Source organism: Austrofundulus limnaeus, unplaced genomic scaffold (genome assembly GCF_001266775.1).
Source record: "Austrofundulus limnaeus strain Quisiro unplaced genomic scaffold, Austrofundulus_limnaeus-1.0 Scaffold5, whole genome shotgun sequence".
Taxonomy (NCBI): domain Eukaryota; kingdom Metazoa; phylum Chordata; class Actinopteri; order Cyprinodontiformes; family Rivulidae; genus Austrofundulus; species Austrofundulus limnaeus.
Window position 1 is genome coordinate 4440349 of NW_013952407.1, and position 16669 is coordinate 4457017.

The following is a 16669-nucleotide window of genomic DNA, read 5'->3' on the forward strand; positions in this document are numbered from 1 at the left end:
ATATATATAAAGCCTCCATCCATATAGTATAAAACAGTGTTATATAAAGTACCACAAAGTGATACTTGTGTAAATGTACAAGCATCTTACAAAAAAAAAACCTTTGGTAAAAGTTAAAGTCTCATTTAGGAATCTTACTTGCATAAAAGTCATAAAGTATCTGATATTTTTTGTACTTAAATATTAAAAGTAAAAGTATTGATTTAAAATGAGCAGTTAGATTTTACCTAATGACATTGGTGACCTCCCTCCAAGAAAAAAATAAAATAAAAGCAGAAATGACTATCTCGTAGCTATTAAAATAATTAATTTATGTTAAATTTAGGATGCACTAGTCCAGCTGTTCAAGGCAGCCCAAACCTTTTTACCCCAAAATGAAAATCTATTCGAGGGCTGCAGCCAAATGCAATAACATAATTCATGAAATACAATAAATACAAATTTTAATTGTCCTTTTATTTTAATGATTATGTCCTGCTGGAGTGTGGCAGGATTTGTTTGTGTACAAACTAATACGGTATCAGAATTTTATATATATTTATACTTCTCATTCAACCACCACAATTAAATTTACTCTATCTAGGAGGCACAATTCATATGGATAGTATTTTTTTTACATTAAGCTGGAATGAAAACAAGCAAAAATAAAATAAAAGTAACGATTTTCTACTTCTTACCTTTTTTAAATATAAGGAGTAGAAAGTACAGATAACTGTGTGAAAATGTAAGAAGTAGAAGTAAAAAGTAGGCTGAAAAATAATTACTCAAGTAAAGTACAGATACCCCAAAATTCTACTTGAGTATAGCAACAAAGTGTCGCTACTTAGTTACTTTACAACTCTGGTATAAAAAATTAATACAGCAATACAGTCCTTGATCAGTTGATCATAAATTTATGAAATGCAGTCATATAAATATAAAYATTAAAACACTACAATAAAAATATAAATGGGAATATGGTTAGAATACAAAAGTCTCGTACAAGTCATGTTCTACAGTTTTAGACGACGTTTAAACTCTTAATTACCCCTATTGGGAAAATATTTCTTGTGATGATACAGAGGTTTTAATAAATCTAAGACATTTTTGTTATCATGAAGAGCCAGAKTTCATCAGCAAATCAGAACAGGTAATTCTTCAGAATCAGCTGTAGGACTACATTACCCATAATTCCTCTTCCACTCACGTGACACGACATGCGCTGTCAGGTGGTTTTCTCTTTACAAGCAGGCAAAAACACCGGGGCAGGCAGGCATTCTTCCGACAGAGGCAGAAGGTAAACAGCTTCACGATTTTATTATTATTATTTTTTATAAAAACACACCATTTTCAGTAGGTTTGATGGATAAACGATGTTCTGGTGAAAAACGATCGTTTCATTTCAGGTAGCTGTGCCATTTTTAGCTAGCTATTGGTCTCGTAAAAACAAAAGGTTACGTTGACAAATCTGTGCTAGCATTCATTCAGATGATTAAATCATTAAATATAAAGACTTGAATGACTCTTAAGAGGAAGTTTAAGGGGTCAGATATATTTTTTATTAAATTGAGGTCACATCTTTCCTTTATTGACAGTTTTTTCCGACATCAAACTCAGAAATTAAACTCAGCTCTAATCTGTAACTGATTAAACCCGAGATGATTAAATCATTTGTGTTTACTTGTGTCGTTTTAAATTAGGAAGCAATTTAGTGACCCCAGAAAGAGTGGGGTGTTTGTGGAAAATAAACATTTGATTTGGTGAAAAGGCTTGACTTATTTGCAAAACTATTTTACAGCTTTTTTTTTGGTGATAGTGAAAAGTCTCATCATCAGGGTTCTTCTTTAAAAAAAATCATTCACAATGAACGTATAGATCTGTTATTTTGTAATTAAATGCTTATAGAGTTTATATTTTGAACTGGGTTGTACTCTTATTCTGAAATGAAAAATAATCATTGATGGTCAGAAGCCTAGTCGTATATTTTAATAGAGAATTGTTTTAATACAGAATTAAAGATTTTTCACACATCAGTGAAATGTTTGTGTCACAAGTTATTCTGCAATACATACATACTTTTGGAAATCAATAAACAAGCTGTTTAGCAAAAACTGGATAAAAGTCTTTTAATTACATGTATTTATTTTGTAATGTGATTTTACACGGTCTTTTGCCTTCAATGCTAATCAAACCTTTTCATTACAGATCAAGCACTACAAATGAATGTCTCACTGCTACTTCATGACTCCTGGTAAGAAATCTCAGCTGCCTCCTGACGACTCGATCTTCAGCTGCAGCCGACTGGTAACCTCATCTTCTGACATCGTTTGCCTCTGAGAACCATCTCCTCATGGCGATCAACACCGACATCGAGGACTGGGCCGGGATTGGCAGCAGTGACTCTGGAGAGAGAGCGTGGCTGCTGCAGAGCCCCAGCGTGGACTCGGTGCGCCAGCCCGAGGCGGAGGAGAGGAGCCGAGGCGTGTCGCCCCTGGGAGCCGTCTTCATCGTGGTGAACGCGGCGCTGGGCGCGGGGCTGCTCAACTTCCCCGCGGCCTTCAGCATGGCGGGAGGAGTCACTGCAGGAGTGATGCTTCAGATGGTGAGGAGACACCCTCAGGACGTCTGTCTTTGTAGAAGGCATTAATGAACTGTAATGTAACAAACAGCTGGGCTGCAGGTTTGTGGACAAACACTCGTCATCAAATAGGTCCTAAGTATTATTAGAAACACCTTAAAGAAAGAACTGGGATTAAATTGATATTAGGAGAAGCTAAATAACTATAATAGTAAAAATCACATATTTTATGTTGTTTTTGACAAAACGTATTGTGCTTTTTAAAGAGTGTTTAATTTAATCCCACTGATGACACACCTTATCTTTATGTTTGTGACCAGAACAAACACAGAAACTTAAGGCCCTGTCACACTAGACAACTTATGCCAGATTATGAACATTTTAAAGACGTCTATGTTGAAGATGGAATTGCAAAAATCAACAGGAAGCTTCTTTTAGGCGTGTACATAATGTAATTCTAACAAACTGATCAAATATATAACTTTTATTAAAAAATTAGACATAAAAAATGTTTCATAAGTTGGCATAAGTTGTGTGGTGTGACAGGGCCTTTACCACAAACAACAAATCCTGATGTTCTGTTGTTTTTGTGTTTCAGTCTATGCTGATCTTCATCATCACCGGGCTCGTAATCCTCGCCTACTGCTCCTTGGTACGAAACCATTTTAACCTTTATTCTTATCTACTTTACTGCAACCATCTGACTCTGACCACTTTTGTCTGAAATTGTGTTTTCTACTCCACTTGTGGGAAAAAAAAATCAGCATTTTTTTGCAACCATGTCTTTTTTCTTTTGTAGTCCTGGTCAAATGCAGAACTTACGAGTCGTAAGGACTTTCACTTCCTAAATAACTCAGACAAATGTTCACGTGCTGAAACATAAAGTGAAAACAAACTAGAACAAATGACTGTGGTTGGATAAATGTTCAACAGGTGAACAAACACAGAAATGKTTTTTTTTTTTTAAGGTTGTTGCTTTAAGCTCCATTTGCTGATTTTTGAAAGCAGGTTTGCTCATTCAATATTTATTCTAATATTGACATGTTTTTCTGCGATGACCCTGTTGTGTGTTTTTTAACACGAACAAATCGTTTTAAACTCCATGTCTGGTTTCTTCAGGTCAGTAATGAAGCCACCTATCAGGAAGTTGTTCGGGCCACCTGTGGGAAAGTTTCAGGTGTTTTGTGTGAAGTCGCCATCGCTGTCTACACCTTTGGCACCTGCATCGCCTTCTTCATCGTCATCGGAGACCAGCTGGATCGCTGTGAGTTAGGTTTTTTTAAATCTAAATCAGAGAGAAAACACAGCAACTGCCGTTTTGTCTGTGTTCCTGAGGTTATTTATTTAACGTAAGGGAGGAGGTCAAAGAGCGTCAGGAATGACTCCTCAGCGTTTTCTCTCCGTCAGCGAGTCTCTCATGTGACTCTGACTCGTTCTGCCTCTGAGATGCTGACACAGAGGAAATCTGGTCCTTTTGTTTCCTCTCTGTTTGTTTAAAGCAAATTAAAGGAAGTCTAATTCCTGCCTGCCGCCATCGGAAGTGATCCGTCATGTTTGGTGTTTGTTAGCAAAATATCTCATGAACCTCTCACTTTATATAGACCCCAGCTGAAGGGTTTAAAAGCTTGATACACGCCTTTAAAGATAGTTTATTTCCTGTTTGTGTTGCAGTGATCGCTGCAGTGGCTCACGTCTCGGACTCCGCTGGTCCCTGGTACACCGACCGAAAGTTCACCATCGTCCTCACTGCCGTCCTGGTCATCCTGCCTCTGTCCATCCCCAAAGAGATTAGTTTCCAGAAGTATGCCAGGTACAGAGCTCCTTCAGTGACACAGAAATATATTGATCTTTTTTTTTTCACTTGGTGATCGTGTTGCTTGTTGTTTTCTGCTGCAGCACTCTGAGTGTGATGGGAACGTTTTACGTCACCATCGTGGTCATCGTGAAGTACATCTGGCCCAACAAAAGCACATCTCCAGATTATGTCCTGACCAGGTAACGTATTTAAGTCCACGTTCAACTCGTCACATCCACACTCCGTTGCTCTGTTCGGCTTATTAATCCCTCCGTTTCGTTGCAGCTCTGCCTCCTGGACTGCAGTTTTTAATGCCATGCCCACCATATGCTTCGGCTTCCAGGTACCTCCTGATCATTTGGCACTTTAAACACTATCCTGTGACGCGGCTGTGACTCTCATGGAGCTTTCTGTTCCCCCTGCAGTGTCACGTCAGCTGCGTGCCGGTGTTCAACAGCATGAGGAGGAAAGAGATCAAACCGTGGGTCTTCGTAGTCACACTCAGCATGATCATCTGTCTTTTTGTTTACACGGGAACAGGTACGCCGCTCAGTCATGCATTTTTTTTTTTCAGTTTAGATTAACGGCGGCAGATTCACAGTTAACTGCACGTTTAACTGCCTCTTGTGGTTTCTGTGTGATCAGGCGTCTGTGGTTACCTGACGTTTGGCTCCAGCGTGAGTCAGGACGTGTTGATGTCGTACCCTCCTGATGACGTCGCCGTGGCCATCGCAAGAGCTTTCATTGTCATCTGCGTGGTCACCTCGTACCCCATTTTACATTTCTGTGGCAGGTAAAATACAGTTAAAACACAACTTGAGTCAATAAATGCTCAAAAAGGTTCAGTTCAAGAGAATATTTAGTTTAAAAAGTGCACCATTGTTTATTTCCTTAATTTTCTTGTGACCAAGCTTTTTACTTGAGCTTGTTGTTTTAAAGTTGGACTTCCTGTCTTCCATTTTAATAAAGTTGTAACTCAGGGGTGGGCAGTCCTGGTCCTCGAGGGCCGCTATCCTTCATGTTTTACTTGTTTCTCTGCTCCAATCCCCTCAGTTTAATGAGTGGCTGACCAAGCTTCAGCAGAGCTTAAACAGATCATTTGTTCAGTGGATCAAGTGAGTTGGAGCAGTGAAAACAATAAAAACATGCAGGACAGCCAGGATCGCCAATCTAATGGATTTTTAATTTTTTTTTTAAATTTTTCTCTTTTTATTATCATAAAAATATTCAGGAAATAAAAATAATGGTGATGTTTGAGGCTATAATGAACTTCCTACTTTAAGTTTTTTAATTTTTTTATATCGGTTATAAATTTCTTACTATTTTACAGTTTTCCTAGTTACTGTACCTACAAGCTAGCTACAGAGCTTTTTTTATTGAAAGCTTTATACAAACCACAAGGCAGTAATACAAACACATATTCAAATACAAAACAAATAGGCATAGGTGCAGAACAGATAACTTAAAAGAGTAAATAAATAAAATAAAATAAAACAGTGGAAACGGGGGCAATTACGGGCTACAAAACTGCTAAATTATGTTCTTCAATAATGTTGAGACGTTTTTTAGTGATAGGAGACAATTATTTTAAGGGCTTTTACATAGATTAGAAACTCATTAAGAAAAACACAAAATTTAGGAGACATTTTCTTACATTTGGATTTGTGTATATATGGTTTATCAAGAATTGTAACAGTGTTCATCAAAAGGGATGTGTTTTTACAGTATAAGACCAAAAATAATGTCTTTCTGACAGAAATTTCCAAGCTGAGAAAAGCTAGGTTGTAACCATTTAAAAACATCTTGCCAAAAAAACCAGAGAATTTTCAATGAAAAAATAAATACTTCCTACTTTAATATTGTACCCATTGTGTTGATTTACTAACAGTGTCCCAATTCAGGGGCTGCAGCCTACCTAGACCGCGGCCCACAGAGGCCACGCCCTCTGCTGGCCGTGTAGGCTGCATGAAACGGTTGTGAAATGAGACGGTCTAGTTTTTGGATGACGTTTGCTTGTGTGACCGCGCTCTGCCCCTTCATCATAGTGACACATTTTATATCAGACTTAAAATCCATTGGGTTGTCTTCACAACCGTGTCAACGCAGCAAAAATGTCATCAGCTAAGTTGTTAACCCCTTGAGCCCCAATCATTTCCTGTTTTCTAAGTCTTTAACTTGGACATGTTTGGTTTCAACAGAAAGCTGAGAATCTTGGCTAAAGCTCATGGAAACTATTTTTACCACATTATCCACTAAATAGTGCAAATGATAGTTGAATCAGAAAGTAAACAAACTTTGCAGAATGGGATTGTTACAAATCTGTAAATACATTACAACAAATCTGTAAAGGAAACATTTTTGACGTTAGTTTTTAAAGTAAGTCAAAGCAGATTCCTAAATAAAAAGTAAAAGTAAAGTGTGTTGAAAGTTATTTTTTTACTTGATTTTGAGTGAATATGGTCGAACTGAAGTCAAATATAATTTCTCATTATATATGGTGACAAATAAATGTTTGGATAATTTTTCAAAAGAACAAACATTCAATAACAAGTCTTTTCATGCAGGTAAGAAAAAATAAATAACTTTTGCAAATAAAAACTTAACATTTCTTAATGGTACCTACATGGTCCGTCCTGTGCAGAATGACAAAATGCAAAATTATTTCTTCATTAAAACCTCAGTAACTTTGCTCCAGTTCATTTTAGCAGCATGAATCTTTGCACAGGTGATGTCCACAAGTGGATTTATGGTTTTCAAGAGTTTTTAGCCTCAGTCATTATGGTTTTAAATGGTTTATATACTGTCTAATGCAAACATTATTCAGACGGGAGGGAAATTAAAAAAAAAAGTTCCATCCTCAATATCTCTAAAACACAGCAGCTGTTTTAATACTTACACTTCTAATAAAATCTCCCAAGTGTTAGCTTTATTTTGTTACCAAGATTATTTAAGTAGAGTTTGTAAATGGTGAGATACACTCAGTTATATTTCAGCATGGTATTTAGAGCAAAAACATCAAGAAAACCCCTTGGGGCTTAAGAGGGTAAACTTAGATTTAAAAACCAATTCTTTGGTCCATGATGAATTTCCAAATCCCCCTGTTAAAACAAAACTCCGCTCTCTTCGTTTTCTTGTTTCATTTACGTGTTTTGGTTTTGTATTTTTATTTTGCTGAGCATCACTTTGGTAGCCTTGAGATGTGCAAAGTTTGATATAAATAAAGTTTTGACTGATAGTCCCTGTGCGATCATGTGACCCCCTGCAGAGCCGTCATAGAGGGGCTTTGGCTGCGTTTCCGAGGTGAACAGGTGGAGGTGTGCGTGCGCCGCGAGCGCAGGAGGCGGATCCTGCAGACGCTGGTGTGGTTCGTGGTCACGCTCATCCTGGCGCTCTTCACCCCGGACATCGGACGTGTGATCTCGCTGATCGGGGGGCTGGCAGCCTGCTTCATCTTCGTCTTCCCGGGTAGCGCTGCGTCACCCAGGTCTGAGCTCACCCTGCAGGTTTCTTGTCCCGCTCTGACGTCTGCTTCCTGTTCACACTCCACAGGTTTGTGTTTGATGCAAGCCAAGCTGTCGGAGACGGACGTCCGGACTCCGAGGTGAGGCTGAGGGTTTGACGAACGCACCGATGAAGTGATTTAACAGGTTTTTGTTTGAATTATTTTAACTTTTTGTTTTTCCAGTTGGCAGGGACTGGTGGTCTTCAGCATCGTCATGGTAACTCTCGGCACTTTCATCTTCGGCCTCACCACATCAAACTCCATCTACAAGGACGTCGTCCACTAAAAGCGCCGTCGTTTCGGTGGGAACTGTGCAGCCGCTGCTCGGGTCAGCTGGATGAGAAACGTCTCATCATCACAAAACGCTGATGGATTCCAGACTTTGTTTTTACTTTCCTTTCTCTGTGAAGTCTCAGCATGTTTTTTTTTTTTTTGTTGTTTTCAGACGGCTCCAAAGGGAAACAAGCCGGCTCTTCCTGTTCCTGGAAGCCGTGAAGGCGACTCATTCCTGTCGGCGTCGTTAGAGGAAGGGTTTTTGTACAGAAAGGGTTTTAATCAAATTGATTTTAATGATGGAATTGTACCAATTTGTGAGCTTTAACCGTGCATGCCAACATTTCTCACAGAAAAGGCATGCTCTGGTCTGTAATCGAACCCAGGGATGGACTTTATGTTCTGACTTCTCGAACGACAATATTTTACCTCACGTTTGTTTTTATCATCACAGGCTGTGAGGATCCAACCTGACTGGAAACAAAACACTTGATCATGTTTTTATTTATGGAAACACTAACGGGTGGCATTTAAAACTGATGAAGATTATTAGATTTCCTGAACTGTGAACTGATTCATACAATCAAATACAAAAGGTACAGTTGATTAATGTGAGGAGGGAAATAAATACCAGCCTGTCAGACTGGAGATGCAGGTCTGGATCTGTGCGTCAGCCAACAGGAAGTAAAAAAAAAAACAAGCGCCATCTCTGAACGGTGCTGGCTCCTCACTGCTAAACATCAATGAGCTCAAGAAGCAAAACAACCTAATTTTCCTGACAGGAAGTTAAAAGTTTACATCAGTTATTGAGGAGACTCTAAATTTATTTTATCAGGAGAAATAAAGTGATCATCTTTGCTTTAAAACTAAAATGTGAACATTTTCTTTTTGTTGCTTTGGTTCCCAAATACAATCATCCTCTTAAAACTAATTAAAATTCACACAATTTCCATTTTATCTGCACAAGAACTGAAGTATATTTAGATAAAATCATTTGTGCATTTTCAGACAGGAAACAGCATTTAGCTCTGACAGTTTAGATTTAAATGATTTTACATATTTTCTGTTTTTGTAAAATCAAGTGAAACACTATGTTGATATTGAACAAAGTCTAAAAGGGATTTTCCTTTTTTTATACTCAGAAAATGTTATTGTAAACAATATCAAATATGCTGCAGTCAGAAAATGTTGGGTTTTATTTATTTAAACAGTTTTTTATAGTTTGATCAATAATTTGTGTCATTTTTTATATATGTTGTTTTTGTTGCAGGAAGTTGCTTTAATGACCTTTTATTTGCTGCTTTTTCTGACAGGAAAACCCCACTTTAATCACATATGATCCATCAGACTTCATGTATTCTTTCAGAAACACTTTAATATGAAGATACTCAAAGTAATGAAAAAGCATCAAAGGAAAAAAATAAACATTTTGGATTTTACAAGTTTTGAAAATCTTATTTTCAAAATAAAATGAAGTCAACAGATTTCATTTGATAGATTAGGAACAATGTTAAAAAGCTTTACTAATAATAATAATAAAAAATGACATTCAGCTTAATTGCAGATATAAATATTATTTAGCATTAAAGCATATTTCTGGTGGGTTTTTAATTAAAGTACAAACAACATCCGTTTGCAGTATAATGAGGTCAGAGTGTTAAACAGAAAATCTAATTGTTTAACCTCAGTTCAGCTGAGCAGATGTGTTTCACACAAAACAATCATAACTTAATGAACAAATTATTTTTGTTAAATTAGTAACCATTAGTCTGTTCCCTCCAGGCGTTACAATCCCTTTTAATAAACCATGTTTATTAGTAGTAATTAGGTTTTCTGTATTTTGGCTCATTCCTCTTTTCCCTTGAACACAAGCTATATGATTAGTTTGAAAACCATAGGACTGAACTAAAAATAAATTCCATATATATATTTTTATATTAAATCTTGGGAGAGGGGCACAGCTTTGTAAATTGGACATTTTAGTTCCACCATCAGGTCACAGTTCTATTAAACAAAAAGGACACTTAGTGAAACTCATTCAGTTTATCCTCCATTCATCCCTAAAAAATGAGTAAACATTGTGAGATTAAAATCACAAGAGACTTATTTCCCTGAGAATAATGACTACATGAATCTCCATCTGGGCTCAGTAAGAACTGTTTGTGAGAAAGGACTGGAACATGTGGAAAGCTGGACCCGGAGCCCACTGAGGAACCATGTGACCCGCGCCCTGAAGCATAAAAAAAACAACAATTATGTAGAGTAATCCTCCCACCACACCACCTGAATCAGGACAGACGTGAAAAACTGATTAATTCTTACCTTTACTGTCAGAAACGTGATGTTTCCAAAYTGCTGATAAAAACCAGCAACCTGGTCGTTGTCGATCCAGATCTGGTATTTACTGGTTTCCTAGAAACAGTTTAGGACAATTTAGTGATGTTTCTTAAAAGATGGGATACAAAAAAAAAACCTAACAAAATACAAATAAATAAAATAAATAAATAAAATCTTCAAAAGGAAGAATAAACCAGATTATTTTAAACTAGTTTTGAGAGAAAATCTAAATTTAGCACAAAAAAAGTGTTTTTGTTGTAACATTGGGCCTCATGCAAGAACATGTTYGTATTCTTATCCTAAATTTCTCTTACTTTTGTTCGTACAAAAGGGTTCGTACGAACATGTCACGGCAGACTCAACAAACTCTTCTGTCTTCAGGAAAAGTGTGTAAATGAGCTGCGTAAATTCCACCTGTTCGTATCCAGCTGCTCGTGCACGCGAGAGGAGATTAGCATAATTACCACCCCAAAAACACCATATAAGGCTATGATTCCTGCCTCAGATACAAGGAAGTGTCCATTCATGAAAAAATGACAGCGAAAACTAAAAAGAAAAACTTTACGAGTTCAGAGATTGAAGTCCTGCTATCAGAGATCCAGAAAAGAAAATCTGTCATTTTTAGCAGGTCAGCTGTGGRATAAAAAGAGCTGCTAAAAGTATAAACAACTGTGTTAAATCATTTTCATTTATTCAGAAGACACAGCGCTGCGCACCGTACACCCCCCAACCCACCACCACCCCGCGCGCGGTCACAGGTGGTCTCAGTTGTGGGTCTGAACTAAGCATTTTAAAATGTTTTCAAAATAAGTCTGGCACTTTGGAGAAAATCCAGGACTCGCTGGAGGGATTGTGTACCCCCTCTGGTCTGGGAACGTCTGAGTCCCCCAGGACGAGCTGGAAGGTGTCGCTGGGGAGAGTGGGGTCTCTCTCCTGCTGCCCCTGCGACCCGATCCCGGATAAGTGGCAGAAAACGGACAGACAATTTATATTTTTAGTCTAAATTATTACATTTAAAATTATAACTAATTCAAAGAGAATAGCCTATTGTCAACATAATTATGGAGTGTGATTTATTTTCAACTCAAATTATCTTCAAACTAACRAAATATAAAGTTATTAATGAAGAAAACCCGTCTGGATAACAGCAGACTGACTGCTCATAAAATATACGACAGGTCTGGACCACTCGCGAATTTTGTTCGTTTCTGAAAAAATTCTTAGAATACAAAAACATTGGTGAATGCCACAAATTCTCCTAAATCACTCGTACGCACAATTTAAGAACAAATCTGTGCGTACGAACGGTTCTTGCATGAGGCCCAATGCTTCTTGGTAATAAATCTTATTGTTGGAAATCCTGTTTATTTCCCTTTTAAATGGTGCAACATTTGTAAGGAACATGCATTTATGAGGTGAGCAGTAGAGCTGAGTATGAGGGTTGCACACAAGAATAATTAGCCAAATCTTCTCTGTCAAATAGCTCAGTCTGCTGTTATTGACTCTTGTTTAGAGTTTCTGGTGCTCCTTATAAGATTTATTGGCAAGAAGCAGTTTTACAACAAAGAAACAATCTACCAAACACAAATGTACTCATGTTTTGTGCCAAGTTTGGATTTAATCAGCTTTATTGATGAGGTCAAGGTTTACAGTWTGAGTTTTATTGTTTGCTTTTAAGAATCTTTATGTTTTAATTTAAAATGTGATTTAAAAGCATCAAAAGTGTTAGGGTTCAGAGACTTTACAGCTCTATGGCTCAACTGTTCTATTTTTTTTTCAAGATAAAAACATAAAACAGTCCTAAAATATTTGATCTGTTTGCTTGTTCTGATGCCTGCAACATTTTGTTTTGTATCGTGTGTTTCCAAATGTCCTTTTTATTTTAATTCTGTGTTGTCAAAACTTCACTGTAAAACTTAAGAGTAAAAAAAAAGTTCATGAAAATATTCCAAGCGGYCCAGAATGAAAGCTACCTTTAAGCCGAGGTCCTCCACAAACCACTGATCTCCCAGGAAGTTGCAGGCCATGTCTGTGTCTCCGTTGTAGACGAGCGCCCGCAGGCCCAGAGAGAGCAGCTTCAGATACACGTTCTTCATCGTCGAGTACAAAATATCATATTCATTCCCAACCGCGTCACTGCAACAAGACAACAAGAAACTTAAGATATCCTTCAGTTATTTGCTTTATTTCTTTTCTCTTTAAAAGGAGGCACAAAAAGATTACTATAGAAATTTGAAGTGTTGAAGACTTTTCTTTAAATTCAAAAAGGTCAGAGACTGAAAAACTAGATAAATAACTTAATAACTAAACTAAATAAGACTAAAACATAAAACGTCACCTTCCTCGTCGCATCGCTAACAATAACTGAGCTGCCATCTTGAATTCTGAAATCTTCCACTTTCCGACAGGGAATTCCCACTGGAAGGGGAGTTCCAGTTTAAATTTCTACTTCCCAGTACAACTGGGCTGCAGCAGCAGGCAAAAACGCAACGAAAGGATCTTTTACACAGTGAATTATTTCACAGTTAAAATGATMCTTGTCTTTAAAATGTATCAGTGAAGAACCTGCAGATGTCCCACGGAGGCAGCGTGTCGGGAACGTGTAAAGCTTTCCTCACGTYGCCTCTGTTCAGCCAGATGGTCATCGCCTTGCTGTCGATGCAGGGAGGAACTGAGCTCAGAGAGAAGGAGGACGGCCTCACGTCTGGCAGCTGCATGTGAAAACATCACCGTGATGCTGAGAGGATTCAGATAAAAACACAGAGGAAAGCAGCGAGCAGCACCTTGTAGGCGTGCAGGTTCTTCCTGAAGTTCCTGAAGACATGACTCATGGTCCTGACGTAGCCTTGGTGGTATGCTTGGTGGCTTTCGCAGTCCAGGTACAGAGCGTACTCGTTCAGTCCGCTTTCATACACGATCTTGAAGGCTATGTTCACCTGGACCGGTGGGGGGGACAACAACATGGTTTTACAGAAGCAGAAAGTCTAAAGCACATACAGGAACTGAACGCACACACGTACCATTGTCCTGCAGGCCTCAGAAGTGTTGTTGTAAAAGTTGCAGCTTTTCTTGTTGCAGCAGTTTGTGTTCAGATCTCGCCACAGACTGCACAGAAAACAGATCAAAGAGTTCTGAAAACTTAAAAAAACGTTTTTAAAAAGTTCATATCATGTAGGGCATGCCGTTATAGCATATAATGAACCAGTAYGGCAACCTGTTGTATCCTATAATGAAAAAATATGGCATGCCGTTGTATATATAATTACTAAAATATGGCAAGCCATTGTGTTATGTAACTGTAAACTACTGCAGTCTGTTGCATCATGTAATAAATAATTATGACAGTTCAATGTATCATAATTAACATGTATGGCAGGCCATTGTCTCGTAATTTAAAAAAATATGGCAGGTCCTTGTATCATATAATTACTGTACATCAGGCTGTTTTATCAGTAAAAACTATACAATATTTATTTTTTTCCAGTTTTAAAATGTTTCTTTCAGTTTAAAAAAATATATTTTTTGAACAAACCTTATGGCCCCAAGTTAGCTCCATATTTAACTGGCAGTGAATTCAGATACACAAACATAAACCACCAATAAAAACAGAAAATGTCAGAATATGCCTCCTTAAAGTTTGCATCTTCAGGTAATTTTCAACAAGCCTGCTGGAAACTCAGTTCATCCTAATTTCTTTACCCATTTCAACAATGCAAATAAATCAGTGTCAGAAAACACAAGAGGTTGCTCGAGGCCTTTTTTAGACCAGAYTGAAAGTCAAACCAAACATCAGTTTCTTCAAACTGCTATATACATATATATGTATGTATATTAGATTAAATATCCAAAGTACAATCATAAACTGGATGTTATATGAGACTCACTCTTCTCCAAACAGGCTGTGGTAATAACCAAAGTAGATCAGAGACTGATCGTTCAGATCGAAGCTGCTCAGGCCGTTTCCCACTGCAAAGCCCTGASAAAAGGTGTGAGCGTTCAGATTTAAAAAGGCGGGGCTGTTCATAAAAAGTAAAACCACGGGGTCTCCGAAAAACCTCACCTTGAAGTTGATTTCGGCCCTTCCGGTGGCCACCAGCAGGCTCAGCATCGGTGCGTAAAATCCTCCATAACTTTCYCCAAAAATGAAGAACTCGTTCTCTGTGAAGTTTGGGAACTTCACGAAGAAACTCTGAAGGGCTCTGTAGTTATCTTTTGCKACCTGAAACAAGAGCAGGTAATCTGGTGTCTAGCAGAGTTCAGTCAAACATTACTTATAAAACTATTTTTTTAAATAAATAATTCACCTTATCATCGTTGGTTTTATACTGCTGGTCATCAGAGTAGGAGTAACCCACTCCTGCGGGAGACTCCAGGTACAACATGTTGGCGATTTTATTCCAGCTTAAAGGATTCTCATACAGGGTTTCCCCGTCATCATTCACCTGAAACACAAAACCATCATCACCGACTGACAAATCTGTCAAACGTGTTCATTTAAAGTGAGAAAACTCACGTGGAACGGTCCGTTTTCTGACAAGAACCCATCCAAGGAGCTGCAGCCRGGACCCCCGTTCAACCAGAGCACCACGGGGTCTTTGGACGGGTTCCTCTGAGACGTCACAAACCTGCAGGAGATTATTTTCATTGTCTAATCTGTGGGTCATTTTAACCCAAGTGTCCTTTGAACTGGACAGATAACGCTGGTCTTTGTGTGCATCATGTGCCGGGAGGTRCTAAATTCACTCACCTCTGATCAGGCAGCTGCGTAAAACCCATAATGATACAACACAAAAGTTTTGGCATTTCGATGCACTAAAAAAACAAAACAAACTTCTTCCACGTGAACGCATCATTTATAACATAACCCCTCCTTCACTCAAGCTCATATCTTGATTTAAAGAGACAGGGAGACATGTTGTGTTATGAGRTTCTAGTAATCTTACAAAAACTAAGGGAAATAAAAAAGATCGGGGCTAAAATGATAAAATTGTGCAGCCAAAAGGGGCAGTGTTTTTATTTTATTTATTTGGAGGTGACCACTCGGTGGCGCTCCTTTTGATTAAAACACTTGTTTTAAGTTTTTCTGTCAATTAAATTAAAACAAAACAAACACATTCAGACCTAAATATGTTGGTTTCTGTTTCTTACCAGTAGTGGAGAAACCTGCCAGGCCCTGCGTCCAGGTACCCGGACCACTGCTGGTAGTTGGGTTTGAACGTCATCCCGGGCAGCTGCTGGACCTCATCAGGGTCGTACTGAGCGCGTGCGCCAAGCGGAAAAACGCACAACAAACACAGCAGGAACCCGCCGGAGTACATGACTCCAACCTCACTCTGTTCACACTAATTAAAAACAATAATAATAACAAGGAAGAAAAACTGAGTCTGCTGGTGGAGACAACTTCCTGCACCTCCGTCCTCAGTCTGCACCGAGTGAGCGTCACATGACTGCTGCTGCTCCGAGTCACGTGACCTCCGCCTGACTCTACCCGGAAATAAAGATACGAAATTATTTATCTGAAGAGGCAATAGTTATTATTTGCACTTAATAAAAACTGAATAAAAACACAGATAAATAAGATTTTTCATTTACTCAATTTTGTACTTTATAGCAGAGAAACCGAAATGATGTAGCCTATGGATAACATGTAACAAAAGCAAGCAAGCAAGCAAACAAGCAAACAAGCAAACAAGCAAGCAAACAAACAAACAAACAAACAAACAAACAAACAAACAATAATAAAAAAATAAAAAAGATCTTATGTGTATAGAAGATAATTATTTCTAGAGTTAGAGACATATTTTACTCAGAATTCTGACAAATTTCAAATTTATGACTTTTTTTCCACCAAAATTCTGATCTCTGGATTTAATCCCAGAAGTGATCCTTGATCTCAAAATTCAGAGATTAAAGTCAGATTTTTTTTCTCAAAAGCCTGACTTTATAAAGAATTCTGAATTTATTCCAAGAATTCTGTTAAAAAAGTTAAAATTCTAAAAATGTGAAAGAAAATTAACATTTTATTGTGACACTAATTCTGTTCTTCAACATTTAAAGCAACTGAGAGTTCCACAAAATGTTTTTACCTTTTAAGATTTTCACAAGTTTTCCCAGTCTTTTACTGCCTTAATTCAAACGTGAATTAGTTTTTTTCAACTATCAAAAAGTTTTTAAAAAATTTCAATGAATTCAAAAAGTATATATA

At 37.8% G+C, this 16669-nt stretch overlaps 2 protein-coding genes across 3 annotated transcripts; one reads left to right on the plus strand and one right to left on the minus strand.

The window, feature by feature from the left end:
• Positions 1-1202: 1202 nt before the first annotated feature.
• slc38a7 (solute carrier family 38 member 7) lies at positions 1203-9372 on the plus strand. Of its 2 annotated transcripts, XM_014028190.1 has the most exons (13): positions 1203-1276; positions 2185-2581; positions 3156-3209; positions 3677-3821; positions 4229-4367; positions 4454-4552; positions 4638-4695; positions 4778-4892; positions 4998-5145; positions 7618-7817; positions 7902-7953; positions 8038-8182; positions 8300-9372. In XM_014028190.1, the coding sequence occupies exons 2-12, from the start codon at positions 2330-2332 to the stop codon at positions 8138-8140; spliced, it is 1365 nt and encodes a 454-aa protein (XP_013883644.1). In that variant the 5' UTR covers positions 1203-1276; positions 2185-2329; the 3' UTR covers positions 8141-8182; positions 8300-9372. The 2 variants fall into 2 exon arrangements, with proteins under 2 accessions (XP_013883644.1, XP_013883637.1); XM_014028183.1 differs by having other exon boundaries at positions 8038-9372.
• Positions 9373-9484: 112 nt separating this feature from the next.
• On the minus strand, positions 9485-15936 carry si:ch211-122f10.4 (Cathepsin A-like protein). Its single transcript, XM_014028172.1, has 11 exons — positions 15613-15936; positions 14978-15089; positions 14769-14906; positions 14525-14683; positions 14349-14440; positions 13485-13569; positions 13248-13400; positions 13030-13175; positions 12438-12600; positions 10450-10539; positions 9485-10357 (listed from the first exon to the last, which is right to left on the minus strand). Exons 1-11 carry the CDS (start codon positions 15780-15782, stop codon positions 10274-10276), a joined length of 1392 nt encoding a protein of 463 aa, XP_013883626.1. The 5' UTR covers positions 15783-15936; the 3' UTR covers positions 9485-10273.
• Between the last annotated feature and the right edge of the window lie 733 nt (positions 15937-16669).

What these genes read in the sequence shown, in the direction of transcription:
- slc38a7 (XM_014028183.1), top strand. Translation starts at nt 2,330, where the DNA reads ATGGCGATCAACACCGACATCGAGGACTGGGCCGGGATTGGCAGCAGT. An exon ending in ATTTTACATTTCTGTGGCAG is followed by an intron (nt 5,146 to 7,617) that starts GTAAAATACAGT and finishes GACCCCCTGCAG; the next exon opens with AGCCGTCATAGAGGGGCTTT. An exon ending in ACGGACGTCCGGACTCCGAG is followed by an intron (nt 7,954 to 8,037) that starts GTGAGGCTGAGG and finishes TTGTTTTTCCAG; the next exon opens with TTGGCAGGGACTGGTGGTCT.